This window comes from Leguminivora glycinivorella, chromosome Z (assembly GCF_023078275.1).
Source record: "Leguminivora glycinivorella isolate SPB_JAAS2020 chromosome Z, LegGlyc_1.1, whole genome shotgun sequence".
Taxonomy (NCBI): Eukaryota; Metazoa; Arthropoda; class Insecta; order Lepidoptera; family Tortricidae; genus Leguminivora; species Leguminivora glycinivorella.
Window position 1 is genome coordinate 17903869 of NC_062998.1, and position 20151 is coordinate 17924019.

At 38.2% G+C, this 20151-nt stretch overlaps 1 protein-coding gene across 1 annotated transcript in view; it reads left to right on the forward strand.

Annotated features, from left to right (window-relative positions):
* The window catches only part of LOC125240654 (probable ubiquitin carboxyl-terminal hydrolase FAF-X), a 77881-nt gene that overhangs the window by 29154 nt on the left and 28576 nt on the right, over positions 1-20151 (forward strand). The window contains exons 39-44 of the mRNA XM_048148652.1: positions 2038-2197; positions 2666-2775; positions 2859-2942; positions 3567-3667; positions 18903-19096; positions 19353-19448. Of these exons, the coding sequence (XP_048004609.1) occupies positions 2038-2197; positions 2666-2775; positions 2859-2942; positions 3567-3667; positions 18903-19096; positions 19353-19448 (745 nt within the window). The remainder of the gene's footprint in view (positions 1-2037; positions 2198-2665; positions 2776-2858; positions 2943-3566; positions 3668-18902; positions 19097-19352; positions 19449-20151) is intronic.

Genomic DNA, 20151 nt, shown 5'->3' on the forward strand with positions numbered 1-20151 from the left:
TTTGATAAACCATTTCTTCAATTCTTTATAAAAACAATTATCATTTTCTAAATTTTGGTAGACTTGGTGAGTCTGCATTTGGTCGTGGCTAGTTTTCCTCTTTGTCTGTCCCTCAAACATCGCAGATTGTCAGGTCTTAAAGGAAAGTTATGAATGTTCGTTCTTACGAATTTAGCAACGTTCAATATATACTGAGACGGCATCGACATTATGTTAAAGGAGATAAACAAATGTCGGGCCGGTGAGCCTGGTGGGGCGCGAGCTATTATTCTCACCGCCCTCTTCTGGAGCACGAAAGCGCGGCGCCAGTCGGCGGCGAGGCCCCACAACTCGAGACTATAGTTTAGGACCGCATGGAATAGTGAGAAGTAGCTACTGCGCACTTGTGCTTGCGGAAGTATGCACGATAAGCGTTTTAAGGCGAAGTAGATACCACTCAACCTTCCACAGATGTTACCGATTTGAATGTCCCATTTCAGCGCAGAGTCGATTATACACCTAGGAACTCGGCGTTTTTTACTTGTGGGAGGACCGTATCATTGACCACGACAGCGAGGGGCCTAGGTGGTCTACCACCTAAGTTAAAGTGTAACACCTGGGTTTTAGCGACGTTTAAAACTAGTCCATTGACAGAGAACCAGTGGAGTAATCTTTGTACGTCGCTAGTTGATTGTGCTAGACTATCGATATCTGGCAAATATGCCCAAAACATATGAACGACAAATAAAAAAAATTGTAAGTAAAATTGAAAATCCTCCATGACGTCGAAGCGAAATTATCGTTAATACATCAATTTATCAAAATTCCAATCACTAGTAATTGTCTTTGACCATATTTGACTTTTCGTTTGTTTACATTATTGGACAAGTAAGGTTGAATTGACTTTAACTGATTTATCCTAAACGTCCCTCTAAAATAGGGCTACGCTTTCATTTCTTTTGTATCATCATAAGGCTTATTTCTAAAAATAATTGTTATAGATATAATTTTCCCTAGTCGCTAAGAGTTGGAATCTATGCTAGATTGTACCTGTGATAACGACCTTTTCCTCGTGTTTGGGGGATAGTCAGGTCCCCGGGTCTCGGACTATTAGCATTCAAAGGACGGTCAGCACCAAGCTCAATTGAAATTCATGCTCTCTGACAAGTTTTTATTTGACCCTCGCCACTTTGCGGATTTTCAGCTGAACTAATTTCTTTTACTGGCAAGGATTACTATTTGACACCCGTCATCGAAAGTCGTCGAATGTTAGTGATGTAAACAAGAAGTAGTTTTTTGAAATTTTTTAACGGTTTCCTCGCAAATATGCCCAAAATATTTTTTTGAAAAGTGAAAATAATTATACTAAACGTAATAAATTACTTACAACAGAAAAGGATGAAGGATTTCACAGCATTTCAATAACAATGTTCCGAAATCGGTTGTTGACATCCTCCGGTACTGACAGGTTACAGTGCGGTTCTCCTGTATTGATTTGTTGGTTTCGAATTAGCTTATTATACTTATTTGTTCTTATTTAAGTTGTCTGTAGCTCTGCCGTGAAAAATATTTATAGAAATAAAGACGCCGTTCCATCATTGCCACCAGTACAATACAAGGTCCCACGCAAAAAGAAAATAATACGAGATTCATGTATTTTAGGCAGAGCGGAAACAAGTAGCGAGTATTAAAACCTTGCTTATTAAATTTTGATTCTCTTAAACCATGTTTTAATTTTCTACAATTATCAACGCGAAACCAGTACACGCTGTCCCCATTATATATGACGTCCGGTCCGCACATTATTGCCATATGAAAGCGGTTTGTAGCGACTCTCTTTCAGGGTCAAATAAAATCTTGTCAGGCTTTTACCTCGGGAAAGCAATATATATTATGGTTCCCATTGTGTAAGAGTTTGAAATTTGAAAACTAGGTAAACTTTTCTTTACCTAAATATTTCACATCTGCGAGCATTATGAGAGCCATGGGAGTTCCAAAGAGAGAAAAAAAAAATCTCGACTTAATATATTTCAATTAAACATGTTTATTTTTTTCCAGGGAAAGTGCAATTCCTCGACCTATCTGGTTGTCAGTCCGTCGCAGCAATATTGCTTTTTCTCACAATCAAGATCAATTTAGTTTGGAGCATTTTAACTTCATGAAAAAGCTGTGCTTCTTGAGGTTGCAAGTGCCGCCTGGCACAACAAATGCTATTTGGGTTCGTATTAAACCGTAGTATTCTAAAAATACTATTCTATTAACAAAATAATCGAAATACTCGAATACTCGAAATAATTTTCAACAAAATACCTCATAATAACCTAACCACAAAATTAAAATTTTGAAAAAACCCCCGACTGCGACATAGTTGACCGATTTTCATGAAACATGGCTAAGAACACTCCCGACTAACTCAGCTTTCAATCAAAAAAAACTATTTAAATCGAAATCGGTTCACCCGTTCGGGAGCTACGGTGCCACAGACAGACACACACACAGACAAACAGACAGACAGACAGACAGACAGACAGACAGACAGACAGACAGACAGACAGACAGACACGTCAAACTTATAACACCCCTCCGTTTTTGCGTCGGGGGTTAAAAATGGTAACTGCTAACTAGTTTATAAACCCTTGTATTAATTAATTTGTAGTAATTATAATGTTTATTAAAATTATTCTAGGGCCCAGAACACGAAGAGATGTCGATGCTTACAGTTCAGCTAGCAACAAAATTCTTGTTCCAAGTTGGGTTTCATACAAAAAAGACTCTGCGAGGGCCTGCGTCAGATTGGTGAGAAATAATTATTATTCCGAATATGTTGTGATAAATATAAAATATATGAGACATGTTTCTTAAAATATATGTCTTTTTAGGCACGATATACTATGTCAGCACCTACGATGTTCCCAAGTCGTCAGGTCGTGGTTTGCGACGGATCTATTTAAGCACCCACACAGGTAATATTGATATGTGACGTTTATATAAACCTATGAAATAAGTTCGGGCGTTGAGAAGTTTTTATAATAAATCCTTGAGTTTCTGTCTCAAGCATGGCAAAAACATTGCCTAAAAATCTAACTTGCCTTAAAACCTGGGGAGCACGAGGAAATAAAATATTTAACCACGCATTTCTAAGATCATAAAAAGATAAATCATTTATCATTACTATCATTAGTAATAAAAATGTCTACATGAGTATTTTAAAACTACAACAGATTATTAATAAAAACAAACCGTTTTAAGCTAATGTTCAGTGAGGAAAATGGGGATTACATGTTTGGACGTAGTTACGCAATAACGTTCCAATCCACATGAAATTGTCATTAAGTTTTAGACCTTGTATGAAAAACAAAAGTCTTTCATTTCAATGACAATTTCAGATGGATTGGAACGTTATTGCGTAACTACGTCCGTTTAATGTATTGACAAGTACTAAAACACATTATACAACGATATTTATAGTTAGTCTTCAGCACTTCCATTTGATGAAATTCATGAATAAACATTATTATAATTGTAGCTGTTTTTATAATACATTTCAGGTTATGCCATATGTTGTAATAAATATTTGTTGATTTCAGATTATGCGACTATTTACTGTCGTGTCCATCTGCTGAAGTACGAGTAGTTTTCATGAAAATAATTGTGCTGCTGGCTCACTTCTCAATCCAAGACCCACCGGGTAAGTAAATCTTTACTAATATTATAAACTAGCTTTTGCCCGCGGCTTCGCTCGCGTTGGAAAAAGACAAAAAGTAGCATATCGGCACTACTTTGAAAAAAACTTGTATCTTCTTCTGTAAATGAAGAGAAAAATGTATTAAGTATGTATGGATTGCATATAGACTTACTACGTTTTGTCTTTGAGGAGCAGTGTGAGATACGAGATTTTTTCAAAGTAGTGACGATATGTCACTCTCCATCCCTTCAACTATCTCCACTTAAGGGTCCCCCCATATCTAGCGTCTCGCGAGCGTAGCGTCGGGCCAACTGTGTGGAGAAAGACGATGCGTCGACGCGACGTCGACGCGGCGTCAGGCTTTGCCCATACAGTTGGCCCGACGCTACGCTCGCGAGACGCTAGATGTGGGGGGATCCTAAGGGAGTATTATTGGAGACAAGTTAACACAGCCCTCGTCACCCCATTTTTAACCCCCGACGCAAAAACGAGGGGTGTTATAAGTTTGACGTGTCTGTCTGTGTGTATGTCTGTCTGTCTATCTGTCTGTCTGTTTGTCTGTCTGTCTGTCTGTCTGTGTGTGTGTCTGTCTGTGGCATCGTAGCTCTCGAACGGATGAACCGATTTTGATTTAGTTTTTTTTGTCTCAAAGCTGAGTTTGTCGGGAGTGTTCTTAGCCATGTTTCATGAAAATCGGTCCACTAGGTCGCGGTCGGGGGTTTTTTCAAAATTTTAATTTTGTGGTTAGCTTATCAATACTAAATAAACCCGACCAGCTGGTTTTGACCGTGAATTTCCGTGACCGCTATTACATTTGAATACCGGTTTTGATTATACCGCTAATTATATATTTAGTGATATAAATACCAAAATGCAATGATAACCGGTTATACCTAATTTAAAACCGGTAGTAAGAATACCGGTAACGATCCCTGGATACGAGAATTCAAACACAGTGTTCGTAATGAGAGTATTAATCATACTAGATAAAATCACCAGTTTGTATTCGTATCAATTATTTATGTTTGCGGATTAAAGTGCCTGTGTATAGTCAATTTAATGGTCTCTAGATTCATGATAAATCATTTGTTAAAGGCGGTTTCTCTATTATTTATATATTCTGCTAATAATAGCTGACTTTTCTCTGTATAGTGGTAAATAATCCGTTTGTTCTTAATTGGTGGGCCACGACTGTATTTCAGACCCTATTTGGCCTTTTTGACAGTGTAGTGTGTAATGTTTTAGGACACTTTTAACATACCAACAAGTGTGAATGCGACCAGTGGTAACGTTGAAAAAAAAACGCAGCTGGCGCGCGCGAATGTGGGTACATAAATCGCGCGCTGTCTAGACAACTTTGATATCCACCCGCCTTCTACAATTTTCCGTGATCATTAGAGAGCGGATCTCAGGTAGCGATTTTTTAATATGGATATGACTAGTGCAATTTTTTATTTAAATTCATGTCATGTGGTTTATATAGTCCGAGTTCTTAACCAGATCTACTCGTATAGTCCCGTCTGGCAGAAAGCATGAAACTTGGCATGTATATAGCTTATAGGATTATAAGAAAAAATTGAAGTAGAAACACGCCGAGGTGTCAATGTTTCCCCTCCTTCCCCCCACTTTTGTATCCCTGTTTTCAGTTTTTTTATATTTCCATGAAAACCGTAAAAGCTACAACAATAACGTCTAAGAGACGTATATTCTCTATAAAATTCACTACAATACTGTCTTTGGAAGTATATAGCTAGAACTTATAATTTTCAAACTATGCTCATTTTCCCTTTGCCATATTTGTGTTTGGCGACTTTGCACTTTTGCCTGTGCCGATGCTGCTTGGCAAAATTGTTCCTTGGGTCAAACTGATCCGATTTAACCCAATAGTCATGAAATCGCACGTGACTACTCCCCACAAAGAGAAGGGGAAGGGGCCGGTTCCCTCGATGAAATCTATGCAATACTTCTTCTTGCTTTTAGCGACTAGGGCAAATCGTATATCATTTCCGTGTAATGTAGGGACGTGTTAATCGTTTCTGAAAAAATCGTTGTACCTTTTCATACAAAAATAACGATTTTATAACAAAATTATGTTTTTTTATGTATTTAATTGTAACAGCTATGGGCATTTACAATGAAATAGTGGCAATTATCTCATCAATAAATAAAAAAATAGGACAGGTTAGCCCAAAATCCAGTTCTGATAATGGGATCCTGGAGAAGTCAAGGGATCTCCTCAAATCTTAAAGGCATGGATATAGTGATTTTTGTGTTTTTATAAGAACAGCATGCAAATACGTTCAGAACAGTGACATTTGGTGCATTTCAACTGCTGATGGTGATCAGAACGGAACTCTTCAAATCTGAACGGCACACTTATGACTTTGGTATTTTTATAAGAACGTCATGCATTTACGTTAAAAACAGTGAAATTTCATGCAGTGGAATTGCTGGTGTTCATCAGAGCGGAACTCCTCCAATCAGAATGGCAGACTTATAATGACTTTGGTATTTTTATAATAACATCATGGATTTACGTTCAGAACAGCGACATTTGGCGTAGAGGAACTGCTGATGGTGAGCTGAGAGAGGAGTTCCTCAATCCTCAAATCAGAAGAGCATACTTTTAGTGACTTTGGTCTTTTTAAAAGAACAGCATACATTTGATACGTTCAGAAATCTAACAAGAGCTATGCGTCGTTGAGGAGTGCCGTTCTGATCATCGTCAGCAGTTCCACTGCATCAAATGTTACTGTTCTGAACTTAAATGCATGATGTTCTTATAAAAATACCAAAGTAATTACAAGTCTGCCGTTCAGATTTGAGGAGTTACGTTCTGGTGATCATCATTAGTTCCACTGCACCAAATATCATTGTTCTGAACGTAAATGCATGATGTTCTTATAAAAATACCAAAGTCATAAGTGTGCCGTTCAGATTTGAAGAGTTCCGTTCTGATCACCATCAGCAGTTGAAATGCACCAAATGTCACTGTTCTGAACGTAAATGCATGCTGTTCTTATAAAAACACAAAAATCACTATATCTATGCCTTTAAGATTTGAGGAGATCCCTTGACTTCTCCATGATGCCATCATCAGAACTGGGTTTTGGGCTAACCTGTCCTATTTTTAACCGCCTTCCAAATCTCAAAGGAAGGGGTTCTCAATTCGTCTGTATTTTTTTTTTGTTTTTTTTTTTATTTTTTTTAATGTTTGTTCCTCGATATCTCCGTCGTTACTGGACCGATTTTGAAAATTTTTTTTTATTGAATGTATATGCATACAGTCTGGTCCCATTTTTCTCAGAACCCAGTTCTGATGATGGGATCCTGGAGAAATCGAGGGAACTCCTCAAATCTGAAAGGCATACATATGGTGATTTTTGTGTTTTTAAAGGAACAGCATGCATTTACGTACGGAACAGTGACATTTGGTGCAGTGGAACTCCTGATGATGGTCAAAATGGAACTCCTCAAATCTGAACGGCACACTTATAGTGACTTTGGTATTTTTATAAGAACAGCTTACACTTACGTCCAGAACAGTGACATTTGGTGCAGTGGAACTGCTGATGATGGTCAGAACGGAACTCCTCAAATCTGAACGGCACACTTATAGTGACTTTGGTATTTTTATAAGAACAGCATGCACTTCCGTCCAGAACAGTGACATTTGGTGCAGTGGAACTGCTGATGAAGAGTGAGCCGCCCCTGGTTAGAGTTCCGTTTTGATTTATTTTCTGTTAGTACTTCAGAATCATCCAAATTTCAAAATTGGTTCAGAAATGACGGAGATATCGAATAACAAACATTAAAAAATATACAGACGAATTGATAACATAATCCAACATTTGAAAGTATTTATCACCAAAACCCCAAAGGAAGGCGGTTTTTTTTTCTTAAAAATTATTTTATTTATTGATGAAATAATGGGGGATGTCTGAAAATTTTAAAAGTAAATAAATAAATAAATAAATAAATAAATATTATAGGACATTTTGTATCTCATACATTTTATAAAAGAAAGATGCAGAGATATTTTGGACAGAGAATGTGTATCTCATTAATTTTGAAAAGTGCAACTACATGTTAATGAGTGTAATAAACATAAATTTGTCTTGATCTATATTTAACATTATTACTCATTTTAGCACCCATATGTACGTTTTCACATTATTCGATCCAATACCGGATGTTGGACCGATATCCCATACATTACAGGTGTCATCTTGTATTTTTTGCATTGAAATCCTTCCGACATCCGATATCGGATCGGGTAATGTGAAAACAGGCTAACTCCTAGTAGTGATTCATAAGCGCACCTGCCTACACAGTATGGAGGGCCATAGAAGAATATGGAAAGCCATAGCCGACTGAATTTGATAGTAACTTGACAGTAACTCGACACACATGACACACACCTACAACTCAGAAGTAAAATAAAACAACACAATAAAATAAATCAATTGTATTTTATTATAGGACATTGCAAATTATAAAAAAAAATGTATTTTACCATATTTTTCCTATTGGTCTATCCAAAAAATACACATTTTATAAAATGCCACCGTGTCAGATATTTATGGCTTTCTTTTTTATGATATTATTGCCAGTGTGTAACTGCATTTTAAGGTTGGTAAGACACGGTATCTTACACTCAGGTGGTCTTCACAGCAAAATCGCACTCTGGTTGGGCAGTTCCTGCCAACCTATTGACACCAACTTTCCTTCAGCTCCTTTCTTAATATGAACAATTTTAAATCTGGGTTTTTCTGGTTGGTTTTAGAACAAGTTGGTATAAAGCATGTTTTGGGATCCTTATATCGTGTTTATGTACTTGTATTCATTATAACAAATAGTGTCCGGAACTTAAAAGCGATGATCGTCCTTATATCAAGACAAATCAGAAGTCAGGGAGGCAAAACGGATCGTAAACAGTTCAGCAGGATCAGGTCCAGTGTTTAAAAGCAAACTTCTTCGTTAATGCAAGCAGAATCAGGTCCAGAGGTTAAAATCAAAGGTCGTCGTTTTAAGCCAGTAAAATCAACGTCCGGGGTTCGAGAGCGAAGGTAGTCGTAGAAGGAGGCAAAATCAGAGGCCAGGGAGAGAAAATGAGTCGAAAACAGTAATAAATAGTTCACCAGATAAGGTTATGAAACTTATGAATTCTCCGAGAAAAATGTCAAGCTGACAATCAACTGTCAGTGTCTGTGGCCTGCACAGATTCAAAAAGGATTTTTTTTAAAGACTAAGACAAATCTCATAACAGTCGAAGTGGGTCGTACGCGCAGTCGAGCAACACGTTTTTATTTTTATAAAATGTATGGTGCTACCAAAAAATCTGTAACTTTTTTCTGTAATTAGAAATGGTTATTCCTATCACCATAAAAAATATCAGCCACTTTTAAAATTATCAGACATCCCCCATTGCCACTATTTAATTGTAAATGCCCATAGCTGCTACAATTAAATACATAAAAAAACATTATTTTGTTATAAAATCGTTATTTTTGTATGAAAAGGTACAACGATTTTTTCAGAAACAATTAACACGTCCCTACATTACACGGAAATGATATACGATTTGCCCTAGTCGCTAAGAGCAAGAAGAAGTATTGCATAGATTTCATCGAGGGAACCGGCCCCTTCCCCTTCTCTTTGTAGCACAGAGAACCTCCTATAGAGTGGCAGTCTTGTACATTTGGTTCGCGATACGAGTCACCAGTGTTTGGGGTGCGAGGAGCGGGCGGGGAATGTGTTAAGCGCGCTGTGATTGGCCGTTTCAAGGACGGCGGGCAGTCGCGCCAGATGAAAAGGGACAGAAGTATGACTGTCCCTCTACTGACGCGTAAGTGGCCAATGTAAGTTGACCTATGCCGGCTCTGAATAAATTATAAATATGACTTATTTGTGGAATGTAATGCCGTCTGTTTTTAAATTTGAGCTTCTTGTTACCTTTCCACACCATTTCACACTACAGGTGGACATCTTTAAGGCATCAAAATACCCTTTTCCAATTTTTTTGTGCGAAAAACACGCGCTGCTTTCGGGTCTGTTACTTGGTCGATACTGATCGGGCACGGCGAGCGCCCGCGCTTATATCAGTGCAAATACTAGGAAGGCTGGCGACCGCGAGTCGTCTTGTAATAGATGTCTATAGGGGTTGGTCTGTGCTTTGTAGGGAGTAGTCACGTGCGATTTCATCATGACTATTGGGATAAATCGGATCAGTTTGACCCAAGGAACAATTTTGCCAAGCAGCATCGGCACAGGCAAAAGTGCAAAGTCGCCAAACACAAATATGGCAAAGGGAAAATGAGCATAGTTTGAAAATTATAAGTTCTAGCTATATACTTCCAAAGACAATATTGTAGAGAATTTTATAGAGAATATACGTCTCTTAGACGTTATTGTTGTAGCTTTTACGGTTTTCATGGAAATATAAAAAAACTGAAAACAGGGATACAAAAGTGGGGTGAAGGAAGGGAAACATTGACACCTCGGCGTGTTTCTACTTCAATTTTTTCTTATAACCCTGTAAGCTATATACATGCAAAGTTTCATGCTTTCTGCCAGACGGGACTATACATTCACACTAATGCTCTGTTAACGCCCCGCACTAATAATGAAGTTTTACAATCTATTATTATTACATCGCACACCGCAAACTTCGCTGAATAATTAGATTAAATTAATGTTCATTTTTCTATTCTTTGAGTCGTAATAGAAGTGTGCAATGAGCAGACGAAACGTTAAAGAAGAACTTAACTAAATAAATAATAATCTATTTAAAAAAATTAACAATCATTTTTTTATTTATTTTATTATCAATATTATCATCATAATCTTTGCCAATATTGACAAAAGCATCAAAAAGGGTTTTAGTTTTACGTTCCGATAAATTTTTTTGTGTGTAGAAAAAATAATAAATTATGCGAGTCATATCCATATTAATATTTAAATCGCTACCAGAAATCCGCTCTCTAGTGATCATGATGCATGTAACTGCGTCGAAATATGGGGAGCTCGATAAAAATAAAAAAAAGGTAATCACGATCTATATCCCGGTAAAATTTAAGTCAAATAAAACAAAATAACTATTATTGACCGTTCTTGCAGGGATCGGATACCGGTATTTTCAACCAAACCGGTTTTGGCTCTAGACGTCAAACCGAAAAAATAGTGTTCTTGTTTTCGGTTACCGGTTTTTAACCGGTTAATATGAGAGAACTGTTCTTCAGCAGATCTGTTTCTGTTGAACGAAATTAACCGGTTTCTACGTCAGAGATGTCAACGTCAGAGATACAACGACTCTTTTCTCATTTGCAGGCAGCGAAACTTTGGTGCGAATGACAATTTTATGACGTCAAGCTACAAACTATTATGTTAAAAGTATCTTTGAAATGGACCTTATAGTTATGTATATAAGGCGTATCTTTCGGTGTAGGTAAATGCACTCCGATACGGTTCAATAATTTGGTCCGGTCAGTAATCTCTCTCCGTAGTCTAGCGGTCTGTAGCACACTCAATGAAGCCTATCTCGCGGGAAATAATTCGTGTATAGGCAAATTTTGGCATAGTTGTAGGGAATGGTGTTCTAATCCACATACTCAAAGTACTGATGGGTAGGGGAGGAGCTAACGGGTGGAGGGGAGTGTAAAGGTCCCTTTTTTAGTTTTTCGCGAATAACTCTTAAACTGTGGCACATAGCAAGAAATGTTCTGAAACACAAGTAATCTTCATAAAATTCTCTACAAAAAAGTCTTATACACTTTTTATCTGGGACCAATCGTTCATGAGATACGGAAGGGAAAAGATGGACAATAAAGGAATAAACTCATTTGTTTATGAACAATACGTTTATTCTTATAGAGACGCGGTAGCGTGTCAAGCCAGGTTCAAGTAACAAAAGTAGCAAGCAGCACCGTGTGTAATATTACACGAACCGTTTGGAGCCACATTTGACCCCCTTCTAACTCAAAAACTATATCACATAAACGTGTTATAATGCAACGTAAAAAGAAACCAACGCGCGTAGTAAAAGTATGAGCTATAAGCGCTCCTCAATAAGCCCGGTACTAGCAGCCCGCTTTAGTGCGTTTTCACATTATCCGATCCGATATCGGATGTCGGAAGGATTTCAAAGGCAAAAATCCAAGACGGCGCCTTAAATGTACGGGATATCGGTCCTACTTCCGATATCGGATCGGATAATGTGAAAACGCACTTACCCCGCGCGCGCGCGCAGCCCTTTATAAGCCACCGCGCGGCCAGCGCTCGCTCATCCCAGTCGTCCTCAAAACGTCGACGTAAGACCTCCCCACAAGGATGGGGCGCGACCAGATACAGCCCTGACAGCGCCCAGCGCGGAAAGGGCTACTCACACCTATTTACAAAATATTTTTATTCATTCTTCAATACAAAATATTTGTACGCCTGCTTGAATATTGAATGCACGTGCTAAACTTACTTCTATTTTAGGAAAATTTTACTTATTGAATCCGAAAAAAAAGGCGTACAAATATTTTTGTATTTAACGTCCAATTTATTTACCACCTACTGAATGGATATGAACTAGAAGAGGCGATGGCATATTAAAGCCAGTGACAACACTGACAACCAACGACCCAGTGGCACCTGACTCCATTCTCAAAACTATATTTTGCCGATGCAAGACTGGGTGTGGGGTGCGATGCGGCTGCCGAAAAGCAGGAATTACCTACTCCAGTGTCTGTGGTGTATGCTCGGGAGCATGTACTAACGGAGCTCCCATCGAAGTAGAGACGGAAGATAGTTAGGAATTTTATTTATGAATTTATCCCATCAAAGCAAAACTGGGCGGTCGTGATGCTTTGCTTGTCAAGTCAGCTACAATGTAATCGGATCGCTGCGCGAGACAAACTGAGCGAGCGCTGCTGTAACGTCGTTCAACACCCCTGCTGGGGTGTGAGTAGCCCCTTCCGCGCTGGGCGCTGTGAGGGCTATATCTGGTCGCGCCCCATCCTTGTGGGGCGGTCTTACGTCGACGTTTTAGTCCATGGGCCAGTGAAGAAGTCGGTATAATTTGGGGGTACTAAGTTTCCTTTTTACAGCAGTTAGGTAGGCTTATAAGGATGTTAAAAAACCTTGATTGCCGTCACAAAATGGTAGCTAAACAAAATGGCCGCCAATCCAAGATGGCGGATATTGAGTTTTAAAAAATCGACCATAACGCCAGAAGTATTGGTCCGATTTCAATTTTCTTTTTTTTAAACGAAAGCTCTTTTTATGTACTCAAATACTTGTCATATTTATTGTTTCGATAAATTCAACCATTAGTTAGTAATTAACGAAAAATTTAAAAAAAATATCTTTTGTTCTAAGACTTTTTTGTCAAAAATCATGTTTCTACAAAATATCTTGCATATTTTAATAAATATTTAAATGCAAAAAAATAGTGCCTATAATCACCTTTAATTTGATGTATAAAAGATACAGACTTAATTTACAAAAACACATTAGAGGCTTAATTTTAATTATGTCTTCGTTGAAATTCACCGTTGTGCATACAGTACTAAAAGCTTTTGGTCGAAGTTGTAGATTACTAGCTAATAAGCTGTTTTTAGTATATTTATTTATTTATTTAAAGTTTATTGCACAGTAAAAATATACAGTTACAAAAGGCGGACCTTAATGCATTCTCTACCAGTCAACCTTTAGGCCAAACAGAGAAGACCAAAAAAGGTGCGGGATATGTAAAGAACAGTAATAAAGACTTGATTATATATATTTATATGATATTTCTGCAATTGTACTTACAATTTTATTAAGAAAAGAACTGAACATGATAGTACCCGAAATCCATTAGCTTTAAGAATATAATAAAATACCTACGTCATAGGACTCATAGGACGTAAAGTACAGTTTTAGATATTTGATTATATGAATAAAATTTCTTTAGTTATGCAGCGCCAACCAACCGAGATAATACAAAATAAATAAACTAGACATTGTTGAGTTCCTATCTCATCATCATCACATTAACCTTTTGACCACCATGGTCATAGCTGGGCACCGTTAATCAAATAGTTAACTTCGATAATCGTTAATCCGTTACTTGAAAAGTTAACTTCGTTAATCGTTAAAGCGATACATTTCGGTAGATTTAACGGAAGTTAAAGTTAATCGATAATCCGTTAACACGTCATAAAAATAGGACTTCACTGTAGGTATTATGTATTTCTATTTACTAAGTATCCACCAAAAACCATTAAAACCTGTGACGCCAATCGGTAAAAAACCGAAATGTAATAATTACGGTCTCTTCGGGCTTTTAACGCCGTTGGTTGGCTAAATCCTAGGTTTTACTTCGGATTGGTTATTATTGGGTCATTCATGAGGTCGCGATCGTGGTGAGTCGGTTCTTCAGATTGAGATATAAGATGACAACTCGATGCTGTGGGCCACGCTAACTTGGTAGAGTAATCTAAGGCCCGCGCCGGACTCTAACTCGATGCGTCGGTTGCGCGATTTATCTGTCATGCCTGATGATTGCACTCTATTCCCAGGTTAGTGATCGATCTAGCACGCCTAATAAGATTTAGGAGATCTCGAATAAGTGATCCAAAGTCGCCAATTGGTCTTTAGACTGTTTATAACCGACGGATCTGCTTTTACCGATAAATCCTAGGTTTTGCCGTACTACGGGCTTTTACAGTATCAGTAAGAACGTGGTTTTCACGGCGCAGCGAGAGCCGCTTGGGATGCTGGATTAACGATTAACGGACTCGATGAAATTTAACGGAAGTTAACGAATCCGTTAACATTTTTTAAAGTTAACTTAAAAGTTAATCCGTAATCGAAATGTTAACTTCGTTAATTAACGATTAACGGATTAACGAGTTAATGCCCAGCTATGACTATGGTCGGATATGGCCGTCGCTGGAAATGCTTCCTAAGGACGCTAACCATGGCCATCAGTTTTGCCAATTTCATTTGAGACCCATGCGGGCCTTCTTAACGCCTAATTTTGGTCAAATAATCGCGATTCACGTCTGTCTGGTGTCCGGGGCACGACATATTCTTTTTCACTATTTGGCGTTTAAAAGGTTAAGCGATCTCTGATCCGTGTTCGAGAAAACTTATATTTAGTTAAAATAATCCTTGCATACAAAAGGTGAAGAACACACTCCAAAAGAAAAATATAAAATATTTATAGGTAATGCATTAATAAGGCATATCTATGAAGTATCCGACTACTAATAAACAACGTGATATAGGTACCTACCGAATAAACCTTCTAATGTAGATTGTAAAGCCAATATCACCAATATCAAGCCTTCAAGACAATCACAGTTAACAGATTAATTTTCTCCTAATTTTTCGAACTTTTATGGCAGGTCTTGTTTCTGGGCTATGCTTCCAAAACAATACACGCATATTCCACCTCCAATCACGACTTGCGTGCCCTGGCCCGGCCGAAGCCCATTTTAGAGTAGCAATCCGATCTCTATAACTCTGACCCGTCGCCGCATCAGCATCATCTCGTTTCGCTTCCATCGTAGAAAGACATACCGAACGTGTTGTGCTCTATATGCAACTTTTAGCCTCTTCATTTAGTACATTGTTAGTGTCCACGTCTCGCAAGCTTATGTCACGGTGGGAAGTACCCAGTTACACACTGATCAAACATGTTGGTCTTCAGTGACTGGTATTCTGGCACTTAATACGTCCTTTAGCCTACAAAAGGCATCCAAGTCCTCCCTGTGATCTCCGCCGGCAGCGAGGCCGACCCAAGTCTCTGTATTGTGTTATGGTTCGCCACAACTCGACGTTTTGTGCCTAATTTGCGTGATGTGGGGGATTTAGCTAGTCCTGCCCGCTTATCTCCTCGAGAAATCCTATTAGACCTTTAATGTTGAGTAGGAGAACTTTGGAGAGGTCTCTCGGGGATCCGAGATGTTTTTTACTGTATGGAGCCACTCACTCCATCACCAGGTGAGAAGCACCCTCGTCACAGGGGAATGTTCATAGCATCTGTTATGAAAATATGTTTGTTAAATAGTCTTCGACCTGTTCTGACATTGGTTACCATTCTCATGCGGACTTTCCCTAGTTGAAGCAGCGTCTTTGTGAGTTTTCCATTGATGCTAGGCTTGGCTTGTTTGAAATCAGCATTTGATCTGGTTTTGCCAGTCAAGTGTGCTGTGTGTAGTTTCCTATTGAGCATACCTTGTTGAGGGGCATCAGGAGAATCGGCAGCCGACCCCAGCTGCCTGGCCAGCTCGTAGACCACATCATCACCTCGAGATCCACTGTGTCCTTTGGTCCATTGAAGGATGATTTTGTTATTATGACTTACCTCTGTTAGTCGTTTATGGGATTCCTTAACCCAAGCTTTATTGGTTGTTCCGGATAACTTGTCCTCTGTTACTTGTTATAAAGGTTGATATATGGAGCTTTGGATAAGCCTGTCCTTGCCGTAACTTTCAATTTGTACATAATGTTTAACTACTTTAACCCAACACTCACCGACGGCATACAGTTCCTCCAGCATCTGACGGGGAACATGACTGTGCTTCTTTGAAGATGACGATGTTATCCGCATATCGAAGATAATTGAGGCATACATTTATAAATCTATCATCCCTATTGAGGCTTTTATAAATGCCTTCCTGTTTAAAACGGCCTTTTATAAATGCCTTCCTGTTTAAATTTTTCGTTCGGTAATGACCAACAATACATGTTAATAATATTTGGCTCTACTTTAAGCGGTGATAAATGTCTCAATGTTTGTCCATCCGATATTTCACGGCTTCGTTGTTTAGTAATCGGTAAAATATAGGTAAGGAATATCTATTAATGCTGTACTAAAGAACATTTCTAAAGTTTTCCCGAATTCTGGGGGTGCTCTTCACTAACCCGCTCGTGCGTAGGTTTTTTTTTTCAAATCTGAGATTCCTTGAATGCGGAACGATTTTCAATCCGGAATACGATCTTAACCCTTAAACGCGAGATGATGACGGAGTATTCCGTCTCCCAAACACAATCGAAACAGAATTGCATTGAGAATTCGCGAATATATGAGCGGAATTAGGCATTACGGAGTCCCAATTTCATTGCATTTGGCGTCCTTAGCAAGAATTTCCGGTGACCACCGTGGCCGTCCGTGGCGGTCAAAAGGTTAATGGTTCTATCTTGACAGTCTCGACACATGTTCGTCATATACCTAGTACACTTAAATACTTAATTTTCATTATTGAGGTGTGTTGCACATATGGTATCTAAACAAATTTTATCCTAGTAGGTACTATCGAATACCCACAAACTCATGGATACTATCATGTTCAATACTATTATTATAATTGTACAATTGCTAAAATAAACTAAAAACAGCATATTTGTACTCTACAACATCTTTTAGTACTGTATGCAGCCTAACTGTACTCCATGCACTCCAACCTGAAGCTTTTAGTACTGTATGCACAATGGTGAATTTCAACGAAGACATAATTAAAATTAAGCCTCTATGTGGTTTTGTAAATTAAATCTGTATCTTTTATACATCAAATTAAAGGTGATTAATGGCACTATTTTTCTGCATTTAAATATTTATTAGAATATGCAAGGTATTTTGTAGAAACATGATTTTTGACAGAAAGTCTTAGAAAAAAACACAGGCGCCGCCTGGTGGGATAACTTTTAGTAATTAGGTATGTTAATAATTACTCAATGTGGGATAGTCAATGTCTGACATACCGATTTATAACTTCACAATAAAAAGGTGCAATATCAGTACGCTGGTTGAAGAGGCTGTTATAGATATGTAAATAAATTTATTGTCAAACTTGACACAGCATGTCATTTTATTAACCCGTTCAATAAACTTCACGGAACGAAATAAATTCTGTTCATCTTGAATACAGGTAACCGAAATTGATTTGTTCTCTGTCAAAACGTTACAAACAATATTAACCGATATTTTGAAACCGGTTCCGATCCCTGCGTTCTTGTTCTGGTTAAAATTCTTAACATCTAATATTTGTCCTAAGAAGTGTCCATAGGTTGTGACGACGACTGCTTCTTTGTTTACCAAATTTATAATTTAAAAAAAAACGAGGTATAGTGCTTACTGTATACTTGTAATGTATGATATATCGCCTCGCGTGTAAATTTGCCTTGCCCATCCGCGGCAACACAAACGAAGCACAGATAGGTAGTCAGTTTTTCGATAGGCAATAGCTTGTTTTTTTTAACCGCCTTCCAAATCTCAAAGGAAGGGGTTCTCAATTCGTCTGTATTTTTTTTTTTGTTTTTTTTTTTAATTTTTTTTAATGTTTGTTCCTCGATATCTCCGTCGTTACTGGACCGATTTTGAAATTTTTTTTTGATTGAATGTATATGCATACAGATTGGTCCCATTTTTCTCAGAACCCAGTTCTGATGATGGGATCCTGGAGAAATCGAGGGAACTCCTCAAATCTGAAAGGCATACATATGGTGATTTTTGTGTTTTTAAAGGAACAGCATGCATTTACGTACGGAACAGTGACATTTGGTGCAGTGGAACTCCTGATGATGGTCAGAATGGAACTCCTCATATCTGAACGGCACACTTATAGTGACTTTGGTATTTTTATAAGAACAGAATGCACTTACGTCCAGAACAGTGACATTTGGTGCAGTGGAACTGCTGATGATGGTCAGAACGGAACTCCTCAAATCTGAACGGCACACTTATAGTGACTTTGGTATTTTTATAAGAACAGCATGCACTTACGTCCAGAACAGTGACATTTGGTGCAGTGGAACTGCTGATGAAGAGTGAGCCGCCCCTGGTTAGAGTTCCGTTCTGATAATCATTCTCATCTGTAAGTACTTCAGAATCATCCAGATTTCAAAATTGGTTCAGAAATGACGGAGATATCGAATAACAAACATTAAAAAATATACAGACGAATTGATAACATAATCCAACATTTGAAAGTATTTATCACCAGAACCCCAAAGGAAGGCGGTTTTTTTTTCTTAAAAATTATTAAATCAATGGCTAACCGTTTGTCATAAACAGAGATCGCATTTTTGTGCGTCATCTCATACTAAATGTCATCATTTCATCAAAATAACGCGAGTCACTAATATCCGTGCGATCTGGGGCCCATTTCTCAAAACTGAAAGTTGGAAATTAAGAGACTTCCGCTTGTAACTTTCAGTTTATGAGAAATGTATGTGTGTTGCAACGATGTTGGTGGTTGTGCAGTGAACAGCGGCTACGGGTCGTGGGCGTCGCGCGACGAGGTGACGTCGCTGTCGGACCAGGTGCTGGCGGCGGCGCGCGCGCTGGCCGCGCCGCACCACGCCGACTCGCAGGCGCACCGCCACCTGCCGTTGCTGTTCAATCTGTTCCACGCCTACTCGGTGCTCGGCATCAGCGAACGGCATCAGCTATTACGGGTAACCTCATATTTAATTACACTGTTAGTAAAAAAAATATAGCTTCCCTTGAATTATATTACTATTTTAAAACTGGTTTTTTACCTCAATTTCAACCCGGAACACCACTGAACCAATTTTTATGGTCAAATGAGGTTAAAACCAGGACATGATCGCGAGCCTTTGCTCAAACAGCATTTATGTGGAGTAAATAGGATTTTAAGTTTAATTATCCTGTTCTAGTAGCAAAATTTTAATTAACCATGTTATTTTTCAGCTACGAATACTAGACATTGTTTTGTCGGTATGCATGGACGACTCATCATCGTCCCTGGGAAAATACCAATATCCAGAGTCTGCAAAGATACACCAGGTAAATTCAATAACAAGCAGTTCTCAAAAAGTTTGTACATAGCCCTGTCAGCAAATGTTAATTTACCCTATTTTGTTACCAACATTTCGTAAGACATATACAGGATAATTGTTATAATTAAGAAAATATAGACACTAGAGAACCTTAATGACGAAATAAAACTTACTAATTTCTCAATTCATCAAAAAAATCTTGGTAACAAAATAGGAAAAAAAAATTAACTTTTTCCTTAATTTTTGTACAAACTTTTTGAGAATTGCTGTAATATACTTTGGATTGAGGAAATGATAGCCAAATTTACTTAAGAGCGTTATAACATTTCGGCGTCGGGCGAAATTAGGTATTTTAGCACGTCGCCGCGCGCAGCCTACAATATGGACAAAACCGATCCCCTTTCTAGCACGTCTTATCACTCGCTCGCACTACAATAATGGACAAAACAATCTTGATCCTTCCTATAGGATCTTTGTGGCCCCAGTAGTTTCTGAAATACGCTTAGTTAAGAGGGGGTCGTACGAAATCCTCGAAAAGTGCATTCGGCGTTTAACAAATGCTGCTCACATTTCTAAAGTAAATGAAATAAAATAAATGTAGTTATTATCTTAAAGAGTGTGTCTACAACTTTTGACTATTCACAATCTCCAATTATTAACGGTGTAATAACTAAACCCACACAAAGTTGACCTAAAATGAGAAAAACGTA